Here is a 23,268-nt window from a genome sequence, read left to right on the forward strand (position 1 = left end):
TGCTTCTTGGGGACCCAGATTCATGGAAGATGCGCCGTCGGGGTCTCTGGAGTAGGGGTGGAAAACGGCTAATTAGGGGGCAGCTACTCTGGGAGTTTCCTTCAAGGGCTTCCTTGGTGAGGGTACATCTTGGGGCCCTGCCTTCCGGAAGGGAACCAGGCAGGACCTGGGAGCCTGGCAGTAAAACCAGATCCTCAACCGAGCGTGGGGCGCTGAAAGCCGCGGGTACTGGCGTCGGGGGCGCTGTACCTCCTTTCCCAGAAGGGGGCCCTTGTGGGGACGTCTTGGGGCCCCGGCTTTCCCAGAGGGGCGCCGCCGTTGTCTCCGGGGCCCGGGGAGATCACCTTCACCTCTGCACCCCAGCTACCTGCGCTCCTCCCGCCCCCCCCCCCCCGCCCTTAGGCGGGGGCGGCTCCCGTCCCGGGAAACCCGAGCCACCGCCCCTGGCCCCGCCCCCGGCCCCGCCCCCGGCCCCGCGCCGGCCAAGCCGTCCGCGGCGGGAGCGGCGGAGGCGGCGGGAGAGCGCGCGGTGGAGCCGCTCCGAGCGCCTCGGCCCCTCGCGCCGCAGCCCCGGAGCCCAGCGCCGCGCGCCCAGGCCGCCCGTGCCGTCCGTGCGCCCCCGCACCCAGCGCTCTCGGAGCCGCCGGCCGTCCAGGGCACCCCCAGCCCCAGCCCCAGCCCGGCCGGGATGGCCGCAGCCCGCGGCTGATCGAGCCCGGGGGGGCCCCATGGGCCGGCCCGCGCCGCGTCCCCTCCGCGGCCGCCCCCTCCGGCCCGGGCCCCCCCGGGCGCCGCGGGCCCAGGCGGCCCGGATGGCGGTCGCGGCGGCAGGGGCAGGGGCTGGGGCCGGCGCGGGCGGCAGGCGCGGCCACCACTGACGGGTAGTCGGGCACCCCGAGCAGGTAAGCAGGGGCAGGCGGGGGACCCGCAGGGCACCGGTGGTGGGAGGGGGGACCGGCCCCCTGGACGGAGGTTTGGGAGCTTACTGGGGCTCGGGATAGACCGGTGGCTTCCCTCCTCCAGCCATGAACCGGTATGTGTATGAATGTGGGGTCAAGGGGGCGACAGGTCCGCGCACGGCCGGGGGGAGAGGTGGGCAGGGCGATCTTAGGTGCCTCTCCAAGCCAGGATCTGGCCAGGGTCCTTGTCCGACGGGACGAGAGCGCCTCCGCCTCCTTGGACCCCCAAGCGTGCGTCTGAACAGGGGTTGAAGCGGGGGCAGCCGAATCCTCTCGCCAGCCTCCAGGAGAGCGAGACCCAGACAGCCGCGCTGCCTTGTGGTGTGCACGGGGCTGTGGGGGGCGGGCATTCTGATCCGCAGACCCCAGCCGCGGAGCTGCCGTCGCGGCCCAGCTGCCCGCAGAAGTAAACATCTGTCAGTGGTGCGTTCCAGCCGCCGCCGCCTCCGGGGACACGGTGTCCTCCGGTAAGGGCCCGGCGCTCTCGGCTCCTGGAGCCGCCTGTTCAGCCACAAGAGGGCGCGAAACCCTTATTGGGGGGGGGGGGGAGGGTAGTCCCTTAAGGGCAAAGCCTGGATTTGAAGGAGAGGGGGCCGTGCCTTCCTTGCTTTTTAGAAAAGGCATTTCTTGCTCAGGATAGTCTCACAGTTCTCCCAGAAGGTGCAGTTTGTGGGCTAGGCGTCATTAGGCAGAAGTGGCTGCAGACAGTGGGTGGATTTGGGGTGGGACTGGAGAAGGCAACGGCCACTTCCAGGGGTTGGCGCGCCACTACCCTCTCCCCCAAGAAACAGCGTGCACTGTGGTGTCCTCACTTGCTGGGCTCAGCGGGCCTATGGTGACCTGCAAGTCTGGGACCCCAGCCTGGATCTGGGGTGCAGGGCCAGGGTCCTGGGAGGCGGGGGGGGGGGGAGTTGCTGGAGGCCAGACCCCTGACTTTCCTCACTCCTGCCTGCCCGCCCTGCCCTTTCTCTGCCCAACATCCTCCCCTCTGTGTTCCATGACACTCTTTGTCTGTCTTCAAGTGCCCCAGGCTGAGGAAGCCCCAATGGGGCGTGACTGGTCTAGGCGGATGTCAGTGGAGGGACGACTCCCAGCTTTACCAGTTTACCCCCACCCTAACCCCTTGCCTTGGGGCCTTTTGGACACCCCTCCCCATTCCCTTCATCCTTGGATTCCTGAGGTTCAGGGTTCTGAAGGCCCCCACCCCCAACCCCGGGCTTTATAGACCACTCCCAGTGACGAGCTGCAAAGAGCTAATTCTAGGGGTACAGAGAAGAAAAGGAAACACCCCCCTCCGTGGCAGGGCACACTGGCTGAAATTCTGCGATCAGTGCTGTCCCCTTAGGTTTCAGGCCTCAGTTTTTGGGAAAGGAGCAGAGGATATAGCTTCCAAGAGTCTGGGGCAGGAGAAGAAACGAGTTTCCAGCCAGGCACAAGGACACAATCAAGAGATTGTTCCCACAAATGTTTGTTGGAGGGTGACGGTGTGGCTGACTGTTGGTGTCAGGGCTCCTGGGCCTCGTCCTTCGAGGAAGACAGACGTAGACCCAGGGTGGAGCCCAGAGGGAGGAGCAAAGGGTCTCCTTCAGGATAGGAGGATCAAGGGAAACTTCCTGGAAGAGGGGCACTGGGGCTGGGGCTGTGAAGGATAAGTAGGAGTTTTCCAAGTGGGAAAAGAAAGGGCATTCCAGGCAGGAGGAACTGCACATGCAAAGATCTGGAGGCAGAAAATGGCCCTGCCGGTCTCGGAAAATCCAGGGTGTCTAGGTGAGTGTGGGAGGGAGAGGCTGTTCTGAAAGGTTGGCACAGGGAGAACTGGGCTGGGGCATTCAAGGACGGATTCCTGGAGGTTAGGGCTGGAAACACAGAGGCGAGAGGAATGGGCCTTTAATGCCTCTGGCATCACTGGGCCCAGCCTTCTTTGCTGAGGCTATAGATTCCTCTGCAGATGCATCCTTCCTGGTCCCCAAGGTGGAGCAGGGAGTCTGGGCCTCTGGGGGGAGGCCCACATGGGGAGATGGAGGGAAGATGGGGTCTTCACTCTGCTTAGTGAGCACCAAGTAAGCATTGGGCAGGCCCAGGAGGAGGCTGGTTCTCCCCAGTTCACAGCTGAGGAAACTCAGGCCGGGCTAGCCAGGGGATCGTTCCTTCATGCTCCACGGATCTCCCAAGCATCGAGCTACTGTGTGCTGGGTTGAAGCACGGGATCAGACAAGCCTGGTGCCTGATACACCTGGGGGTGGGGGGTGGGGGGTGGGGGGGGATCAGAGGCTCCCGATGAACCAGCCAGCCAGACCTTTGCGTGTGCAATTCCTGCTCCTTGGAATTCCCCTTCTTTTCCCACTCGGAAAACTCCTACTCATCCTTCACAGCCCCAGCCCCAGTGCCCCTCTTCCAGGAAGTCACCCTTGATCCCCCTATCCTGAGGTACACCCTTGGCTCCTCACTCTGGGTCTACCCTGAGTCTACGTCTGTCTTCCTCGAAGGACGAGGCCCAGGAGCCCTGCCACCAACGGCCGCACCATTCCTGTCCCCAGACACCTTTGGGAGGTTACTTTCAGGGGAGGTAACGGGCACACTTGCACTTCAGCAAAAGTATCCAGGAGCAGAATGATCCTCCCTTCAAATCCAAGGGAAACCGGGCTTCGGGCTGTTGCCGGAAGAAATCAGACCAGGGGCTCCCGCCTGCCACAGGTGGGTCTCACTTCCCAGTTGGGGAAACCGAGGCCTAGAGAGAGGGCACCGTCTGAGGCTCAGAAGCTCAGTGTGTTGGGGACCTGAAGCAGGATTTGAACTCCGGGGACTCAGGTGCCCTGGTTCCCAGGAAATCAGCGTTAGGGTTTGAGTCACGCCTGAGGTCTGTGCCTCTGGTCCCCCTTCTGTCTAATGGCCAGCTTGGAGTGGCACCGTCCGGGCTACTTGCAGAGGACCCACGTCCCTTGCGCCGCCCTCCGGGCCCCACACCAGCTGCTCAGCCGTGCCAGGCCTAATTAGGCTGATCCTGTTATCCCACCCCAGGGAGCCCCCTCCTGCCCGCCCCGGACGCCTGCAAGGCCAGCCCCGGGCCAGCCTGGCCAGTCTGGTGTGGTCAAGGTGGGAATTTTACAGGCCGGCCGCACGCAGAGGGCGGGGCCGGAAGTGGCGGGTCTGAAAAGCTGGGGGCCCCAGCGCACAGGCTCCCCAGCCCGGCCTCCCTGAGAACACACCTGCGTAGCCGCAGGTTCTGGAAGAGGACTCCAGGCGCCGGTGGGGAACCGAGTCCCGCGGGTCACACGGCCCCATCGGCTCCCCGCCCTCATCTCCCCACACCTAGGCAGCTTCTCCACCTAGAACACTCGCCCCAAGTCTCCACTTGGTCTCAGCTCCAATGCCGCCTCCTCTGAGAAGCCCCCCTTGCCCACTCCACCTAAAGGCCGCCCCCCCCACCCCCCCCGTCACTATAACTTCGCCTTGTTTCATTTTGTTCTTGGAACTGCCAGCATCTCAATTACCTTGTTTATTTCTCACTTGTGACCCCCCCTCCCTGATTGGATGCAGAGGAGCGTGGCAGGGGTGCGGCCCAGGTTAGCCTTGGTCAGCCCGTGTTCTCCGCCGGGTGCCACACACAGTAGGCACTCCATAAGTGCTGATGTGGCGTGGGGGGGCTCGCTCTTTCTGCGGTGCTGCGTGTCTTTGCCAAAGCCTCTTACTCCTGTGGATTTCAGCCCCACCTTCTCCCAAACAGCAGGACCTGTCATGCCCTCCCACTGCCCCCCTGCCCCTCAGCGTTACCCCTGCTACCCAGGTCCCAGGGACCGTGGAGGCGTTCGAGAGAACAAGTTCAGAGTCAGACCTAAGTTCAACCTCAGCTCAGCCACTTATTTTCTGCGTCACCTTGAGCAAGGTGCTCTATGTCCCTGCTCCTCAGCTTCCCCGTGTGGGAAATACCAACATCTTTTCCAAGGTTTGTGGGCACAATTAAACACGCGGAGAGCACTTAGCACACTGTTTGGCACTAAATTAACATAACAGCCCACGTGGCAGGGCGTTGATGTTGTTATTGTTGTTATTAGAGAGGTCATACGGTATAGTGAGGAAGAGTGTGGAGGGGGCATCGGGGCTGGGACTTTGAGGGATGAGGAGGAGTTTGCCTGACCATCTGTGTTCAGATCTCAGCTTGGCCACTTACACTCTGCTTGACCTTGAGCCGATACCTTCACTTCTTTGGACCTCGGTTTTCCCAACTATGGAATGGAGAGGAAATAGTCCATACCTCACTGAGGTACTATGAGGAAAGTGCTTAGAACAGCGCCAGTAGGGGGCGCCTGGGCGGCTCTGCGGGTTAGGCCTCCGACTCTTGATTTCCACTTGGGTCATGATCTCACCACGGTTGACATCCAGTCCCACCTGGGGCTCCAGCAGAATGTGGAGCCTGCTTGGGATTCTCTCTCCCTCTCTCTGCCCCTCCCCCACTCATGCTCCCTCACTCACTCCATGAATGAACGAATGAATGAATAAAATAAAATAAAATAAAATAAAATAAAATAAAATAAAATAAATGAAAAGAAAAAGAAAGAGGGGCACCTGGTGGCTCAGTCGGTTAAGCGTCCAGCTCTGGCTCAGGTCATGATCTCTCAGTTCCTCAGTTCGAGCCTTCCATCGGGCTCTGTGCTGACAGCTCAGAGCCTTCTTGGGATTCTGTCTCCCTTCCCGCTCGCACTCTCTCTCTCAGAAATAAATAAACCTTTTTAAAACATTAAAAAAAAAATCAACAGCGGTAGGCTTGTTCACTAGTGCTGGTGTTAGCTATTCTTACAGTTACCCCACCAGCACAGGTGTCCCCAGAAGTCACTCTGTCTATACATCCATTGGCTTCGCTTGGGTGAAGACAGACCCGGAGCCCCTGAAGTCAAGCTCAGAAGCTCAGACTTGATTCTCAGAGTAGCAGGGAGCCAGCGATGGTTCTAGCAATCAGGCAACAGAGAGCTTCTGGGTTGGGGGAAGCAGAGAGGCCTGGGCCCCCACCTCTGGCTGGGCCTGGAAGGTTGGCTGGGGGTGTTTGTGACTGCACACCCCCCCCCCCCATGAGGCCGCCCCACAGGCTGGCCCCCAGCCCCTGCAGACGCAGCATCGGAACCAGCTGTGCTAGCCAGATGTTCCTGGTTTACCCCCAGATGTGTGTCGCCGGCTCGCGGCTGCCCTGGCTTCCCCACCTCCACCAAGGGGCGGGGCTGGGCCCTGGGGCCTCCCAGGGAGGGGGCACATTTTTGTGGGCTGCGGAATTTGTTTCTTGTTTTGCAGGACCATTGAGTCCTGCCTTGAGAGAACCTAAGTCCTGCCCCTGCTGGGACCTCAGTTTCCCCATCAGTGGGACCTCCAGGAACCATCTAGGGTGACGGAGAGGAGCCGGGCTGCCCTAGAAACGGGCCCGGCCACCAGCCCTGGAGCTGTCCGCGTGGAGGGAGGAAGCGTGCCAGCACGTTGTCTGAGGCCCAGCCTGCTGCCATTGGCCGGGCCTGCGGGACTTCACTGAATTAGATGGCCCTCCAAATGTGGGAGGGTGTCTCGGGCAGCTCGTTGTACGGATGGGGAAACTGAGGCTCGGAGCGGCAGCAGCTGGCCCCATGGCATCCAGCAGGGAGGAGGCAGAGCAGGGATCGGAAATCAGCCTGTCTGGAATCTAGAATCTAGAACCCCGGATCTGCAAGCCTCTTCTCACAAGCTCACCCTACGTGCGGGCCGCCCACACATCCGTCCTCATGGCTGCTCGGCCCGTGGGCAGTGACGACGGTCCCAGCAGCCACCGGTCAGGCTCCCCTGGGTCCTCGCTAGTGTTCTGGGTGCTGAGTGGCCCCCTTCGGGGAGATGCCCCCCCCCCCGTAGGAAGGTCGGGGATGTGTCCAGGGGTGAGGTGGAGAAGGACAAGGCTGGACGCGGAGGGAGGCACCTGTGAGCAAAACTATGGGGCCTGCAGAGCTGGAGCAGGTGCGTGCCGTTGTGAATCGAAATACGGAAGCCTGCCTGCCCTTGCCTTGAAAGAACCCGGCCCAGGCTGTCCTTCCCAAATCCCCCAGTCCAGAGAAGACAGCTGTGGACCCAGACGCTATGCCAGCAGGACTGGGTAAGAGGGAGGGACCCACGGCTGGGGATCCAAGAGGGGAAGCAGGGATGGCTTCCCGGAGGAGGGCATGTGGGAGCCAGGGCTCTGAAGGATGAGTAGGAGTTTGCCAGATGCAGGCAGGCCCCGCTTCTAGGCCTCCCTCGGACTGCAGAGATGAGTGGACGGAGGGAAGGGTCCCCTCCCAGCCTTCCTCTCCCTGGGAAGGAGCATGAAGCAGGTGCCTCCCTGAGGCCAGGAGTTCTGCAGGAAGGAGGCTGTTGATCTTAGGAACACATATGCCTGGCCTGCGTCTCCTGGGAAGCTCCATGGAAAGGTGGAGCCTCAGGGCGTTCCCTGGACACCAGGATAATGAGCAGCATTCTTGGCACTAGCACGGAAGCTGCTAGAAACACCCACACGCCCACACCCTCACCCTGGCTGTTCCTTGGGTGATCGGAAGCGCCTGTCTGGCTGTGTGACTTTGGGTTACTCATCACCCCTCTCTGAGTCTCCTCCCAGCCCTGGGCACGTTGTGGCCTCCGGCTAGATGTGGAAGTCCTCCTTGATCCCAATGGCGAAGTTCGGACTGTCACGGCCCCTAAGAACGCTCCCGTCCCTGGGCAGTGAGGACTCCCCAGGGTCGGGATATTTTCTGAAGGTTGAGAAGAGACCGCTGGCCGGGCCCCATCTGGGCAGCGTGGGAGGCACCCGAGCTGCGTGGACCTGGGCCGTGTACCAGTCGTCAGGACGGGGCAGTTCGCTCCTGGGTCAGCAGCCTCCCTTCCGCTCACCTAACTCACGGCACTCCGCGTCTATGCCGCTCGCTCGCCCCCAGAACGTCCAGAGCTGACCGCCTGACAACACCAGCGGGTGTTCACACGTGTGCCCCCATGTGTGTGAGTGTGTGGCCGGGGTGTGGGAGTGGCAGGAGCAAGCACGGGCGGCCCCAGTTAGGCCCCAGGCCAGGATGCACACGCGGCTGGATACCCATGAGCCTGCAGGTATGTGTCCCTGGGCGCGCAGAGGTCCCAGTGCGTGCGTGCAATGCGTGCATGTGCGGCCATGCCCGTTCTCCGTGCAGCATGCCGGAGACGACGTGTGTCTTTCGGGAGAGTCTGAAAATGCTGGTGTGGGAGCCCCCAAGGGTGCAAGAGGCTAAGGACACCCGAGTGGCTGGGAGCGTGAGCGCTCGGGGGGGTGACAGCTCCCCGGATCGGGTGCAAGCGAAGCCGGCCTATCCTGGGTGAGGGCGTACCAGTGTGAAAGCGTGCAAGTGTGTGGGCCGGTGTGAGCGTGGCTGTCAGAGCGTGGGGGTGTGGGTGGCAACATGCCCCGGGGTGGGGGTTCGAGCACGTGAGTAGCGGGACGGAGTGACCCCGGTGGTGATCCGTGCCGTGTAACGGGCTGAGCTGGTGACTGTGTTCAAAAACGAGAGTGTCACCACGTTTTCAGGTGGGGGTGTGAACACATCCGAGTTACTGACCGCGTTTTTGTCCGTCGGTGTCATCTTGCTTGAGGAAGACTTGTGAACATGCCTGGGGGTGTAATAATGTTGCTGGATGTGTGCGAAAATGCCCCAGCCCATCAATGTGGTCGTCTTTGTATATGGATGTGAGAACAGCCACGCGAGTGAGTGGGATGGGGTGGTCGTGCGAGTCCCAACGTGTGTGGAAACACCCGAGTGCGTGAGGCCCATCGATTCGAGTGGGTGAGTGTAAAAACAGAGCATCAGTGGGACCGTGTTTGAGTGGCCGAGGGACAGCCGGTCCCAGCGGGCGCAGGCAGGCGTGTCTGGGTGTGTATGGGAGTGAGGACACCCAAGCGTGCCTCCGAGGACAAGAAGGCCGAGCGTGCGACCCCCACGTGTGCTGGGAGCGCACGGCTCCAGGTCCGGGGGCTCCACGACACCGAGAGGCTGATGGTGGACACCGGCCCCTCCCCGAGCCATCGGCCACACCCGTGGCACCCCTCTGGCTCAGGTCCCAGCCAGAGACAAACCAGTTGGGTGACCCCCGTGCTGAAAGGCCTATTGTTAGCAGCCGCTTATCAGCTGCGCCTACTGGCCCCCTCCAGCCTCGGCCCTCTGCTTTCCGGCCCCCATCAGGACTCCGGGGGGTCCCGTGGCTCCAAGGACACCAGGGGCTCCCGTGGCCTGGCCTTCTCACGGCCGGAGTCCCACCGGGCCTGGCAGCGTCCCACCCCCTCACCCCCACCCCGAGGGAAGCCCTGAGCAGAAACAGGACTAGAGCCGGGCATCATGCAGGGGCCTCGTTCACCCTCACAGGGAAACTGAGGCACCCCCCATCTCCCCGCCTCAAAACGTGGGTGTGAGAGCTGGCGGGGTGCTGGGCGTCCAGAGAGGGCCTTGCCCAGGTGAGGCCCACCGGGACCCGGCATAAAGCAGGGGCACTTTTAGAGCAAAGGGGCGCGGTGTGGGCACCTGACAACTTCGGGGGAGGGGGGGGTGTCTCCCGCTTGCTGTACAAATTTGACAATGAAATATTCTCTCCGCGGCCCCGCCGCCCTGCGGGACCCGCCCCGGGCCCCTCTCCGGACTCCCCTCCCCCCTCACTCACTCTGTTCCAGCCACATGGGTCACCGCTGTTCCTCCCACGTGCCCGGCACAGCCCTGTGACCTCTGATCTCCAGGCTGGCCCCAGGTTGCTTGCACGCCCCCTGTGGGGGAGGAAGCTCATTCTCCACCAACATCACCGACAGCCGCGCAAACGGCCCTACCAAACACCCCCAAAGCGGCAAGCCCTCAGGATGACCCAGCATCCGCTCCCAAGCACAGCACAGCCCATGCGTGTGGGTCCCGCCAAAGACCCCGGGTTCGAATCCCAGATGCTTTCCTAGCTGTGCCCTTGGGTAAGGCCCTACCTGCTTTGGGCCTCATTCTCCCCAGCTGTAAAACGGCGATCATGGCGCCTCCTTCGTGGGCTCAGCACGGGGTCTGCTACACAGCAGGCGCTTAATTAATGTCCCCTGCTGCTGGGTGGCGGCTGTAGGTCCTGCGCCCGCGCCTCCACGGGGCGGGGGCGGGGGTGGGGACGGAGAGAGGCGGTTCCAGACGCCCTGCGCTTAACCACCCAGGGCGGCGCCCATGCAAAACCGAGGTGCAAATCTCACGCAAATCCCGGCTGCGCGCGGTGGCCGGCAGCACTAGCGGCCCGAGGTGCGCGCGCGGGGGTGCCCGGCACCCGACAGCCGCGCACAGGCGCTGCTGACCCGCGTCCAGCCCGGCTTTCAGCGCTCCGTGCAAATGTTTACACCGGGCCGGACGCCAGGCCCCGCGCGGGCCGGCACCAGACGGCCAGGCTGGGAATGTAAACCAGCGGCCGGCAGAGGTCCCGGCGCGGGTGGGCGGGGGTGCGCATGCGTCGTGAAACACCTACTGTGTGCACTCAGGGCGGACTCGTCTAGGCGATCCCAGCAGGGAGTCTTCGGTGCCCTAAAAGGGGTCGGGGCGGGGGGGGGGGGGAGGGGGGAGCTCAGGGCACTGTGGTGGCCCAGAGGGTGCACACCTGCGCCGCCCGGGGCTGGGGAGTATGAGGGGCCACAGAAGGCTTCCACGGGGAGGCGCCCTCCAGGCGGAGACTGAGAGGGGAATGGGGGGCTTGGAGGAGGAGGGGAAGAGAATATTCTGGGAGGAAGGACCAGCTTGTGCGAAGCCTGGGGGTGGGTCGAGTGCAGCTGTGGTCCATGGATGCCCCTTCTGGGCATCAGTTTATGTGTCTGGGGAGGGGCGGGGGGACCCCGGCTCAGAGAGGGACAGGAAGTCACTCCCAAGGACCTCACTATGTGAGGAACAGTCTCAACCCCAGGGATCCTGCCTCCTAGAACGTGCTGTAAATCACCAGATCTCCACCACACCCTGGTCCCACAGTGCCCCCTGCTGGGAGTGGCCTCCTCTCCTTCCAGTCTTCCCCCAGGCTCACTGGGCTCCACCCACCCCAGCCTCCCGGGTGCACTGGCCAACCTCAGTCCAGCCTCAGGACTTTTGCACAGGCTGTTCCCCCGCCTGCGATGCCATTCTCTTCTGCCTAGCCAACTCCTACTATCGTTCAAGTCTCAGCTTTCCACGCTCCTCAGGGGAGCACTGTGGGACCCCCCAGGTGGGGCCCAGGTGGGGGTGGTTCCCCCGTTCCCCCTGGCACCCCGCCCACCCCTTTCCTTGGCAGCATTTTTCACAACCTTGTTCAGTGGCTCCTAGATGAATCATTTCTAAATGTTATATCTGATCATTAAGCAGAAGTGGTTTGAAATCAGGGGCCCCACCATGTCCCCGGTGTCTGGCCCAGTGCCCCGTGCCCGTTTGTCTCCTGAAAGACGGACGGAGGCCATGTGGCTGCCCATCCCGTGCCCGCAGGCCGAGTATGCAGCGCTGGAAGGCGGCAGCCTTAGCCTCGGTGCTCTGCAGCTCCGTGCTCTCCATCTGGATGTGTCGGGACGGCCTGCTCCTCAGCCACCGCCTGGGACCCGCGCTGTCCCCACTGCGCCGGCCACCTCGCACCCTGGACGCCCGGATCGCCCGTCTGGCCCAGTGTAAGCCCCTCCCCGTCGCGGGTCAGATGGCGGGATCCAGGGGCGGGCACAACGGTGGAATTTCCGGCAGGGGCCACGGAGGCTTATTTAGATGGGGTGTGGGGGGTGCCAGTCTTCCCAGCGGCCTGGCAGGGGTGGCATGGGGGCGGGGGTGGTGGCTGAGAACCGGGTGGCGGGGGGTCTCTTGGCTCAGCTGTCATAAGGAATTAGGCTCTGGCCCCGAGGGGACCAGGGGACCAGATGGAGATTAGACCTGGGCATCGGGCCCGGAGGCCCCCACCGCACAGCGGGGAGTGTGCGGAGACGGAGGCTGCACCCGAGTCCCCACTGACCTACCCGGTGGACAGAGACCAAGCGGAGGGGGAGACCCGAGAGACCTAGAACTGGGGAGAGAAACAGAGGCATAAAGGCTCAGAGACAATGAGACAGGAGTTGGGAGAGATGACATACTAGAAGGCGGGGGATGCAGGCTTGAAATACGGCCTCCCCCCCGGAGGGGCGTGGCCCCCACGGCCCAACTCCCCACTCCTTCCAGGCCCCTGCCCTCTGCCCTCCTGCCAGGCATGGGCCCGGCATGGGTCCCACTTCTTGTGTGCGCGCGCGCGCACGTGCCCACGCGGAGCCGCGCGGGTGACCGAGGTGTAGGTCTGGGCGCGTGCAACGGGCCTGTGGGTGGGGCGACGGGCACGCCCGCGTGCAAGTCCTCGCCGGCCCTGTGGGCCCACACAATCCTCCTTTCTTGTGCTTACAATGGACAAGGGTAGCCGGCGGCACGGGCTCCACTTCCGTCGGCCGCTTGGCCGCTTCTTCCTGCGGCGTCAAAGAACTTCCAGGACACGGGTCCCAGACACCCCGGATGAGGCCCCAAAACGCGAGTGTTCCAGAACCTGAGGGCACAACACCCGTGGTGAAATCTCAGGCACCGGGAAGGGGCTCGGTCCGTGGGCCGGTGATTTCCTCCCCGGACCCCGTCCCTGGGCACAGCCCTCCTAAGGGAAGCGAGTGACCACGGACTCCCCTCAGAGCCCCAGTGTTAGGCCCCGAGACCAATGCGCTGATGGCGAAATTTCACGGTTGGGGCGGTGGGAGGGGGAAGGGCAGAAGCTGCTGCTGACCTCACCCCTCTGTTCCAGCCCCTGTGCCGGTGGCCAGGCCTGCTGGAGGGAGGCAGGGCAGCAACACCAAGAGATTATTCACTGTTTATCTGAAATTCAAATTTAACTGGGCATCTGTGCTTTATCTGGAAAACTCTCTACATGTATACCTTAGGGCTGGGCACAACACGGTGGAGTTTTAGGCAGCATTAAGTGAGGCAGGCCTGAACCTGACCCCAGAGCCCCCCCCTAGTCCTGCCCTGGACTTCAGGAACTGGATACATGATGCTCATCGGATCCACGCTTTCCACTGTCCAGCCTCAGCCAAAGCAGGGACCCTACGAGCCTCCTTGAGCAGAAGGGGACACTGAGGCCCGGAGCAGGGCCATCACCTACCTGAGTACAGGGCTGAAAGTGGCAGAACTAGGATTTGAGACCCCCCCCCCCCCCCCCCGGGAACAGACAGACTCTCCCACTTGGGCCACGCCGTAAGCTATTTCTTTGGGAGCCGGGGGTGCCGGCCTGGGGGCCCTTAGGGGGCTAAACTCAGGATCTCCCTTCCCAACCACAAGTATGACGTCGCCTGCCGAGGGCTTGGGAACCCCTCCCTGCAGTCCCACAGTCTGCACCACCTGCCACTGCCACGTCTGTACTTCTGTCCTGAGGCTGCAGGGTACTGGGGCAGGCCCAGCCGCTGGGGAAATCAATTTAGGCTACGGGGCCCTGGGAATCGGTGACTCGGAGCACCTCCCGGCGACCGTGGGAGAAGAGGACTGGATGGGGGCCAAACTTGGGCACACGATGGAGGCGGGAAGAAGGCTGTTTGGGCTTGTCTGTGTCTCTGCCACCTGCTAACAGTGTGGCCTTAGGCAAGTCTCTGTCGGGTTGGATGCCCAATTTCCTTACCTGTACCACGGGGGTGGCTGTGACATTAGGTGGTGCCACGCGCAAGGCCTCACATGCAGGCCTGCTGCTCCTCTGCTCGTGCTGAAGCCCAGACTTCTGACTCAGTACTGTGGATGGAGAAACTGAGTCCCACCACGCAGTGGAACAGGAGGAACGGGGCGGCGGGCCGGGGGGGGGGGGGGATTTGGGGGGGGGGCCAAAAAGTGACGTAGAGACTCGTTAACAGCTCAACCAAGGGTGAGCGGTTGAAGCCTGGTGTGGAGCTCCCCAACACTGGTCAGAAAGGGTGTGCCGGTTCCCCGGGACAGCCCAGCATAGGAGTGGGGCCAGCGGGGGACCCAATCAGGGACAGGGATTTGGCCCAGGATACCCCCCAGCTGAGTGCTCCCTTCCTTCCCTGCCAAGAGGAGGGAGCAGCTCTGTGAAAGGGAAAAAGTCCCAGTGCAACGGTGCTTAGGGACAGGGTGCACAGAGAGGGTGGAGGGGGTGGGGGAATGCGACAGCTGCGCCAGCGCCCCAGCGCGGGGCTGTTTTTGCCGGGGAACAGCGAGGGTCCGGCGTGCCCCCCTCCCCCCCCCAGCCACCCGCTGACGCAGCCCTTTGTCCCCGCAGATCGCGCACTGCTGCAGGGCGCCCCGGACGCGGTGGAGCTGAGCGAGCTGACGCCCTGGGTCGGAAGGCCCCCGCGTCCGCGCCGTCGGGCGGGGCCCCGGCGGCGGCGCGCGCGTGCGCGGTCGGGGACGCGGCCGTGCGGGCTGCGCGAGCTCGAGGTGCGCGTGAGCGAGCTGGGCTTGGGCTACGCGTCCGACGAGACGGTGCTGTTCCGCTACTGCGCAGGCGCCTGCGAGGCGGCGGCGCGCGTCTACGACCTGGGGCTGCGGCGGCTCCGCCAGCGGCGGCGGGTTCGGCGGGAGCGGGTGCGCGCGCAGCCCTGCTGCCGCCCGACGGCCTACGAGGACGAGGTGTCCTTCCTGGACGCGCACAGCCGCTACCACACGGTTCACGAGCTGTCGGCGCGCGAGTGTGCCTGCGTCTGACCCTACCTCACCGGCGCCGGCGCGACGGCGCCCACCGTCCCGCCGGGCAGGCCCCGCGGCCGCAGACTGCCCCCGCGCAGACGATGCCGTCGAGGCCCCAGGACTGTCCGATACCCGCTCCAGATAAAGTGTGGAAAGCGGAGCGTGCGTCGTGATTCCGCGTGCCGGGGGTGCCCACCTCTCCGAGGGACCCGAGGGCGGGGGGAGAAGGCGCCAGCCGCGCTGGGAATGGGGGCGGGGGCGGGCTCCACCTGCTGGATGGTGGGAGGATCCCGTGGGCTTTGGGGGAAAGGAGGTGGACAAGAGGGTCCTCCCCCCGTGGGACAAAGAGCCGAGTGGGGCGAGTGGGGGCAACGTCAGCCGGGACCGTCCTTCCCACTCGCCTGCAGGTCCCCGGGCCCCTTCCCCGACGTGTCCCTCGTCCGCCGCCCCGTCAGGCGAGCTTGTGGGTGGGAAGAGAGATCCCAAGGCGGATGACGAGTCCGAGGTCCAGGTGGACCCGGCCTCCCTCCCCTAAAGGGCCTCCTCAGGCCGGTGGGCCCCCACCGGAGGGAACCGAGCACTATCTCCTTCACTAGCTAAAAATATATGCGCGCTGCCCATCTCCCTGTGGGGATAGGTCTGGGGCGGGCGCCAGCCCTGTCCAGCCCGAATCCGGCGCCTGCCCGGGCAGAGCGGGTCCCGGGGGACGTAGGTCCTGGGCCCATAAAAGCCCTGGCTGGAGCTCCGGGGGGATTTAACAACGTGTCCCCTGGGAGGACAGAAAAAGCCCGGCGCGCTGTTGAGGTTTGCCCGCGGTGTCACCTTGATGCTTGGCAAGCCTGGGACACCCCAGGGTGTTGGGTTCCCAGACCGTAGGGAGGGGTGGGGGTCCCAGGCTTGGAGGAGGGCAGGGCAGGGGGCGGGTGCTGGGCCCCTAGACTGGCACCCTGGACCAGAGGGCGTGGACCGTGGCCTCCTGGACCTCCCAGTGAGGTTCTGGAGGGGCAGCCCCCTCCCCACCCCAGACAGCCTTCCTGAGGATGTGCTGCCCTCTCCTCTTCCCTCACCCCCAGCCCCACCGAGGCTCCCTAGGGCACAGCCCCTTCCCTCCTTCACTCTTCCCAGAGACGGGCCCTGTCCTCTCCCACACAGCAGAGCGCAGGACCACCTTCTAACACCATGTCCCTCCCAGACCCAGTCCCGTATCCCGAAGCTGGAGGGACCAAATCAGAAGGTGCCCCAGGAAGGTTCATCCAGCCCAGCGGGAACATCCCTAGTTCCCTGCTGCCCAGGTCGCCAGCTGCAGCTGGCCACACTGAAGGCAGCTAACGGGCAGGACTGCCAGGGGCCCCGAGGGCAGGGCGGGCAGCCAGGCCCCAGCCCATGGGTGGTCTGCCTGGAAGGAAGTCTCCGAGCTGAGGCTGGATGGGGTCCCCGCCCACCCGTGCAGTCTTCTGGCTCTGAGGTTTGGGGTGGTGGATTCCTGTTAGTTTGGGCTGACTCAGCTCAGCCGTGGCAGAGAAGCAGCCGGGGTCCCTATCTGCTTGAAGCAGAAGCCAAGCCTCAGTTTCCCCATCCCAGATGGCCTTGAGCCACAGAGACAGAAGGTGCTCAGCCCAGGATCCACAGTGGGAAAATCGACCTTGGAGCCCAGGTCTGTGGCCCCTGAAGCCCGATGACCGTGTGTGTGTGTGTGTGTGTGCACACGCGCGTGTGTGTGGATGGAGGAGCGAGTGTGTGCATCCTGTCAGGACCTCCTGGCACCTCGGTTCCTCATCTCCCACTCAGTTCCAGAATCCCAACCACAGGGCGCTGGCCCAGACCACCAGAGAATTGGAGTATATACCCGGCGGCCCCCACAGATCCCTGGGGCTGGGTTCCCTATAGTGCACACGCACACACACACACGCACACGCACGCACTGAGACTGGGCACCTACATGGGGCTCGGCAGAGCAGATCACACACAGATGCCCGGCCCTCCCACATGCGTTCAGTCGTCACGGTCAAAACTGCACGCTACGAGTGACACCTCAAGGTCACCGCTCATCTGTAAAGCACATGGGGTCTGGCTTTCGCCCACACACAGCGGGGACACTCACGCCAATGGTCACGCTCCCCGCCCCGCACGGTCGCCACATGTCACACAAGCCCGCCCGACTACTCACACGGCACCACACCCGCCCCTCCCCCCTCCTTCGCCGGACAGCCCCTGGCCCCCAGTGACCCCCCAGGCAGCCTGGTCCCCACTCCCCACTGCCTGATGGGCTTGACCTCGGGGGCTTTTCCATCTTTTGACATCCGGGACCAGGCCATCCGTGGTTGTGGGGGACGTCCTGGGCACCCTAGGCTGTTGCACAGCATCCGTGGCCCCCCACCCACTCGAGGCTATCGCCCCATCTCCAGCTGTGACAGCCACAAGCCTCACGGCACCTGGCCGAGTGTGCCCTGGAGGGCAGAGCCACCCTGGGGTGGGAGCCACTGTTGTGAAAGAAGGGAGAAGACCGCGGTTTTCCTGGGAGCATTCCCATCTGGAGACTGGTGCCAATATTGCCCACCTGCCACCCCACAGGCGGTTAACAACAGCAAGGGCAACCACAAGCAAACCCAGCAGAACCGCGTCCAGCGGGTGGGACCCCCAGGCCGGTTCCCCAGGGCCTGAGTGCCTTCGTGGGTGGGGTCCCCAGCGGGTGAGGCTCCTCGCAAGTGGGTGAGACCCCCCGGGGGAGGGGGGAGGCCCCTGGCAGGAGAGGTGGCCCGGGCCGGTCTCCTGGCGGCAGAGGTGGCCAGCGGGTGAAGCCCCAGCTAAGCGAGCTCCCCGGCCACCCGCGTCCCGGCAGGTGTGTCCCCAGGGGTGTGGTGTGGGGCGACCCCCGCCCCGGCACGGCCAGCTCACGTGAACCAGGCAGCTATGCTGGGCACAGTCTGGTAGGTGGAGTCCTGCTGCAGCCTCCGGCAGGCCTTGCAGAACATCAGGGCCCAACTGAATGACCGAGGCCGCAGGGTCTCCCTCCAGCGGAAGTAGCTCAGGTAGCGGGCGTGGTCCTTGTCCAGCGCCTGCAGGTACCGGCCCAGTTCCTCGGCGCTCTGGAAGTCGTGGACGTGGATGAAGGCGTCGGGGGGCAGGAACTGTTCGTAGTCACTCCTGCTGGGGCCCAGCACCACGGGCACGGCCCAGGCTTCTAGGGCGTTCCGCCACAGCTTCTCGGTGATGTAGTCGGGGTGCAAGGAGTTCTCGAAAGCCAGGTAAAACTTGTACCGGGACAGCTGCTGGGCCATGGCCTTCTCCGGCAGTGGCTTGTGGGAGCGCCCATACACGTCCACTTGGACGTGAGCTTTCAGCAGGTGGTAGTAACGCACCCTGGCTGAGTCTTCCCTCCAGTTGGACACCACCCAGGCCACCAGCTCCGTCTTGGCCGAGACGTTGACCACCGTGGAGGCCGGCTGGCCGGGCCACGGCTCCAGCCAGCCATAGGGTGTGAAGATGTCCGAGTCTCTGCGGTAGGACATGGTGAGGTTGAAGTATCCGTCCAGGGCCTTCAGTTGTGCGCAGTGGCTGGGCGATTCCATGCTGTACCAGACCCAGCGCTGGCCCGGCGGCCGTGGGGACGTGGGGAGCTGCTTCCTTGGGTCGTAGCTGACCTCGCGGTGATGCACCAGCACCGCGTCCGCCTGAGGGTACACGCTGCGGTCCGCAGTCAGCCGGCAGTCGGCCGTGCCCGGCCACAGCTCCGAGCAGCGGGACAGAGGCACGGGGCGGTTGAATGGCCATGTCCACAGCAGGAGCACCAGGGGCGGGCGGGCAGAGGACCCAGGGGGGGTCGGGCAGGGCGCCCCCTGGGAGGACACCGTCCCTGAGGACCCGTTGGGAGCCGCGTCGAGACCTTCTGCCGCATCGGCCCCCGACCTGGCAGACCACAAGGGCGTGTCTTGGGACACTCGCAGGTAAGAGAAGAAGCACAGAGCCAGAAACAGTTGCAGCAGCAGCCCGAGGAGACACTGTTGCCAGGGCCATCGGGTCTTGGTCCAGCCGAGTGCATCCATGGGTCAGAGCAGCTGGGAGGAGGGGGGAGTGGAGACGGCATCGTTGATAACAAAGAAGACAATCGTGGGTCACCAGCGTGTCAGCCAGGTGACGTACGTGAGTCCTGAGGCTGGCACTGTTGTTACCTGTATTCTGCGGTTGAGGAAACTGAGGCCAGGTGACTCAGAGGGAGACAGCGGCATCGCTGGTGTCCCAGCAGACAGCGCCTGGCCCTGAGCCCAGTGTCTCCAGCCACCTGGCCGCATAACCTATGTGGGCAGGGGTCCCCAGGGAGGTGGCATTGGTCCCAAGGGCCCTCAGGTCCCACCTTGACCCTGCCCTTCCCATAGTGTCCCAGCCTCTTCCCCAGTGCCCTGGAGTGGAGGCTTGAACCCGGGGATCTGTCCAGGAGGGGTACAAAGGGCTTGGGTTTGAAGGTTAGGCGAGAGCTCGCCAGGTAGAGTAGAGCTTCGGGCACAGGGCGTTCCTGGCTCCTGGCCAAAGCAACAGCCAATCCTGAGGTCTGCCGTGAACGGGGAGCCTGGCCGGTTTGTGGGGAGAGCAAAGGAAGTGCTTAGAGGTGCCAGCGTGAACCTGATGTTGGATTTACTCAATGTTTCTTTCAGTAGTGCTCCAAGATAGCCCCTCTGGTCCCGTGCTGGGTGGTCCCGCCCGCGTCCCTGCATTCCCGGATCCTTCCTGTGCCCGCCTGTGGTCACAAAGTCCCCCCAGACCGCAGACCCCAGACCCCAACCGCAAGAGGAGAAATCTAGAACCTTGTCTCTGCCCCAGCAACCTCCTTCAGCCCAGCCCCTCCCGTCCCCCGTTTTAGATGAGAAAACTGAGGCTTGGAGAGACTGATGCATGTCTCGCCCAAGTACACTGAGCCACAGGCATCATGACCCAGAGCCCAAACTCTCCCTCTCGACATAACCCCCAACGCGTCCCCCACTCTGTCCACACATCAGGCACTGTCAGCAGGGCCCTCTGCCATCGGGGCAACGCTCTGTGTTTGCAGCCTCTGATCCAGTGGCTGCCAGCCCCATAATGCTATGGAGCCTTTGAAATGTGGCCGTCGTGTCTGAGGAACAGAGTCTTTAACGCTAATTTCAATTGAAAAAGTGAGTCAAAAACTGCTTCAAAACAAAGTAGGGGCGCCTGGCTGGCTCGGTTAGTAGAGCAGGCGACTCTTGATCTCAGGGTCGTGCGTTCGAGCCCCGTGTTGCATGCAGAGGTGATTTTAAAAAATCTTTTAAAAAATGCTTATTTATTTATTATTTAACGTTTATTTATTATTGAGAGACAGAGAGACACAGAGCGTGAGCAGGGGAGGGGTAGAGAGAAAGGGAGAGACAGAATCCGAAGCAGGCTCCGGGCTCCGAGCTGTCAGCCCAGAGCCCGACGCGGGGCTGGAACCTGTGAACCGTGAGATCGTGACCTGAGGCTAAGTCAGACGCCCAACTGACTGAGCCACCCGGGCGCCCCTTGTCTCTCTACTCTTTTTAATACAGCTGGTAGAAAATTAAAAAAAATTACGGGGGCGCCCGGGTGGCTCCGTCGGTTAAGCAACCGACTTCAGCTCAGGTCATGATCTCCCGGTTGGTGAGTTCAAACCCGGTGCTGGGCTCTGTGCTGACAGCGCTCGGAGCTTGGAGCGCCTTCCGGATTCTGTGTCTCCCTCTCCCTCTGCCCCTCCCCCGCTCCTGCTCTGTCTCGGGCCTCCAAAAATAAACAAACATTAAACAATGTAAAACAAAATTACGCATGTAGCACAGCAGCTCCGTGGCCGCTCAGAAACCTCGAGCTAGTTGCCTTTGCAGCCAGCAGTCCTACTCCCTGAGGTCTGCAAAAAAGAACTGAAAGCAGGGACTCAAATATTTGTACACCTGTACTCCGAACAGCATGATTCACCAACACCATAATTTGGAAACAACCCAGATGTTCTCTGAGGGATGAATGGGCACACAAAATGAGGCCCATCCTCACCAGGGAGTGTTACTCAGTCTCAAAAGGAAGGATAGTCTGATACCTGCCAGTAGTGTAACGAACCTTGAGGGCACTGCCCTTCTCTTATAAGAGAAGCCGGACATAGATTCCGCGATCCGACTTCCACGAAACATGGGGAATAGGCAAATTGAGAGGGACAGAAAGCAGATCAAAGATTACCAGGGGTTGGGGAGGGTGGAAAGGGAGCCCGGAGTCTTTGCTACCTGGGAGAGAGTTTCTATTTGGAGTGACAAAAAAGTTTTGTAAATCGATGTGTTGGCTGCACTGCCGCTGTGAACCGCGCGCTGGGACATGGTTAAAACAGCACATTTTAAGTCAGGTACCTTTTGCCACAATTTCTAACATGATGTAACATTTTGACAGGCAATGTTACATTTTAATGTTTATTTATTTATTTTTGAGGGAGAGAGAGAGAGAGACAGGGACTCTTAACAGCCAGAACCACCAGGGCGCCCCTATTTTAAAATGTAACATCTGGGGGGGGGGGGTGGTTCTTGAGTGGCTCAAACATCAGACTTTAGCTCAGGTCATGATCTCACGGTTCGTGCCTCGGTTCGTGCATCGGCCTCTGTGCTGAGAGCTCAGAGCCTGGAGCCTGCTTTGGATTCTATGTCTTCTTCGCTCGCGCTGCCCCTCCCCCACTAGCACTCTGTCTTTCTCTCTCTCTCTCAATAAATAAACATTTAAAAAAAAGTCTTAAAATGACGTTAACTATCGAATTGTACACCTCAGATGGGTGAATCGTACTGGGTGTGAATTATAGATCAATGAAGCCGTTTCAGAAAATGTCCTCGGTGGCTGGCGGGCCAGTGCTCCCCGGGCAGAGGGGGGTAAAGCTGTTGGGGCAGTGTGTAGCACCCGGCAGGTGGCCTTGAATGATGGAAAGGAGTGGAGTGCAGAGTCACGTATTCGTGCCAACACTTCTGGAAGGGAACCCAGCACACAGGCTTTTCAGGAGATAGCCGAGACAGGACTGGGAAAGGGACAGAGCTTTGCCCATATGCTGCCGGGCGTCTCAGGGCTTCTGGCCCTGCACCAAAGGTTAATAAGTAGAAATGTAGCGAAAATGAATATAGAAATGTAGCGAAAATGAATGTAGCCGGTGCTTTTCAGTATGGGTGTGGCACCCCTCCTGGGAGACAGGAGGTCCTTGGCAATGACCTTGAAGGAGCACAGATTTGGTGGGGGGAGACGGGGGGGGGGGGGGGGGGTTCCCACCCAAACTGAACCCAAGATATTTTTTTCTTGGAAACAGAATGAAAAATGCCCTTGTGCTATGAAGCCACACAGATCGGCAAAAAACAAAACAAAACAAAAAGCGAGCAAACAAAAACCACAAAGAAAGAAAGAAAGAAAGAAAGAAAGAAAGAAAAAAGAAAGGAACCAAATGAAAACCCAGCCCTAAACTTCCCTGCATTGTAAGTCCTTTTCCCACCAGACAGGCCAGAGAGAGTCCCAGGTCTGGAACTCCAAAGGGCTCGAGGTTACCAATGGAGGCCAGGGCGCGGGGGGCTCTGAGGTCTGGCGAGGCCTGGCACCTACCTCGGAAGTTCCTGTGCCCCACCCCACCACCCCACCACCCCACCGCGGGCCCCCCTGGACTCTGGAAGGCCCCAGGAGGGCAGCCAGCAAGCCTCACCCAGGGGGGCATCCGATGCATCACGGCAGGGGTTAAATTTGCCCCAGGAGGCCTTACCTGGGGAGGGGTGGCTAGCAGCTGACCAGGAATTTGAGGACTGAGGAGAGCTGGTTCCTCAGGGTGTGGATTAGACAACGCCAGGGAGGAGAAGGAAATATACTTGTCACGGCAGCACGGCTCAGCCCAACCCCCAGAGCTTTCATCAGGTGACCCGGGGTGCCCCGTCCCAGGAGCCAGGCCATCGCCGAAAAGCGAACCGTGGGACTCCCCTGAACTCGGCTGTGACACAATGATTGATAAGGACTGCACGTGTATTTGGCCGTTCAAACGACCCAAGTTGACTTCTCCGATATCCTTGGTCTTCATCCGTGGTTCCTGAAAATGCTTCGGGGCCATAAAAGTGAAATGGATGTCTTGTCCTCCCGTGAGATGACTTTTGGACCCACCCGAGGGTGGGAGCCTGGTGCCAGGAGGTTGAATCAGCCTGCGCCCCGTGACTAAGGCCATTGTGCCTGTGTGTAAAGAAGGACAGGTTTCAGAAAGCTTCCAGGTTGGTGCGAAGGTGGACATAGGCCCAGTGTGGCTCGCCTGGAAGGGCAAAGAAACCCAAGCCCTCCCTGGTACCTTGCCTCGTGCCTCTGTCCACCTGGCTCTTGATCCGTACCCTTTGTCATATCCTTTAAGGATCGGGTAAATGTTAAATGTTTTCTCGAGTTCTGTGAGCCGCTTTAGCAAATTAATGAAACCTTAGGAGCGGGTCCTTGGAAACTCGTCTCTAGCTGGTGCGTCAGAAACACAGGTAATGGCCTGGGCTTTGTGGCCGGTACCTGAAGTTGGGGGGGGGGAGGGCGGGGGCGGGGCAGGCTTGGAGCCGTGAGCCCCTAACTTTGTGGGAGCTGATGCTGTCCCTGGGCGGATGGTTTTGGAATTGAATTGGATTCTCTGAGAACTGCCTGGTGTTGTTATGTGTGTGGGAACCCCACCCCCACATCGGAAT

General features: G+C 62.0%; 2 protein-coding genes across 2 annotated transcripts; one reads left to right on the plus strand and one right to left on the minus strand.

Moving 5' to 3' along the window:
• The first annotated feature begins 788 nt into the window (after nt 1-788).
• On the plus strand, nt 789-14,762 carry NRTN (neurturin). The gene is made up of 3 exons (XM_043586323.1): nt 789-902; nt 11,408-11,583; nt 14,196-14,762. Exons 2-3 carry the CDS (start codon nt 11,415-11,417, stop codon nt 14,618-14,620), a joined length of 594 nt encoding a protein of 197 aa, XP_043442258.1. The 5' UTR covers nt 789-902; nt 11,408-11,414; the 3' UTR covers nt 14,621-14,762.
• A 2,363-nt stretch (nt 14,763-17,125) lies between these two features.
• Nucleotides 17,126-19,432, minus strand: LOC122486768 (3-galactosyl-N-acetylglucosaminide 4-alpha-L-fucosyltransferase FUT3-like). Its single transcript, XM_043586324.1, has one exon. It carries the CDS (start codon nt 18,643-18,645, stop codon nt 17,494-17,496), a length of 1,152 nt encoding a protein of 383 aa, XP_043442259.1. The 5' UTR covers nt 18,646-19,432; the 3' UTR covers nt 17,126-17,493.
• Nucleotides 19,433-23,268: the final 3,836 nt, after the last annotated feature.

This window comes from Prionailurus bengalensis, chromosome A2 (genome assembly GCF_016509475.1).
Source record: "Prionailurus bengalensis isolate Pbe53 chromosome A2, Fcat_Pben_1.1_paternal_pri, whole genome shotgun sequence".
Lineage (NCBI taxonomy): Eukaryota > Metazoa > Chordata > Mammalia > Carnivora > Felidae > Prionailurus > Prionailurus bengalensis.

Coding starts and splice junctions, on each gene's coding strand:
- LOC122486768 (XM_043586324.1), bottom strand. CDS start 18,645: ATGGATGCACTCGGCTGGACCAAGACCCGATGGCCCTGGCAACAGTGT.
- NRTN (XM_043586323.1), top strand. CDS start 11,415: ATGCAGCGCTGGAAGGCGGCAGCCTTAGCCTCGGTGCTCTGCAGCTCC. Junction 11,584..14,195: donor GATCGCCCGTCTGGCCCAGT/GTAAGCCCCTCC, acceptor TTGTCCCCGCAG/ATCGCGCACTGCTGCAGGGC.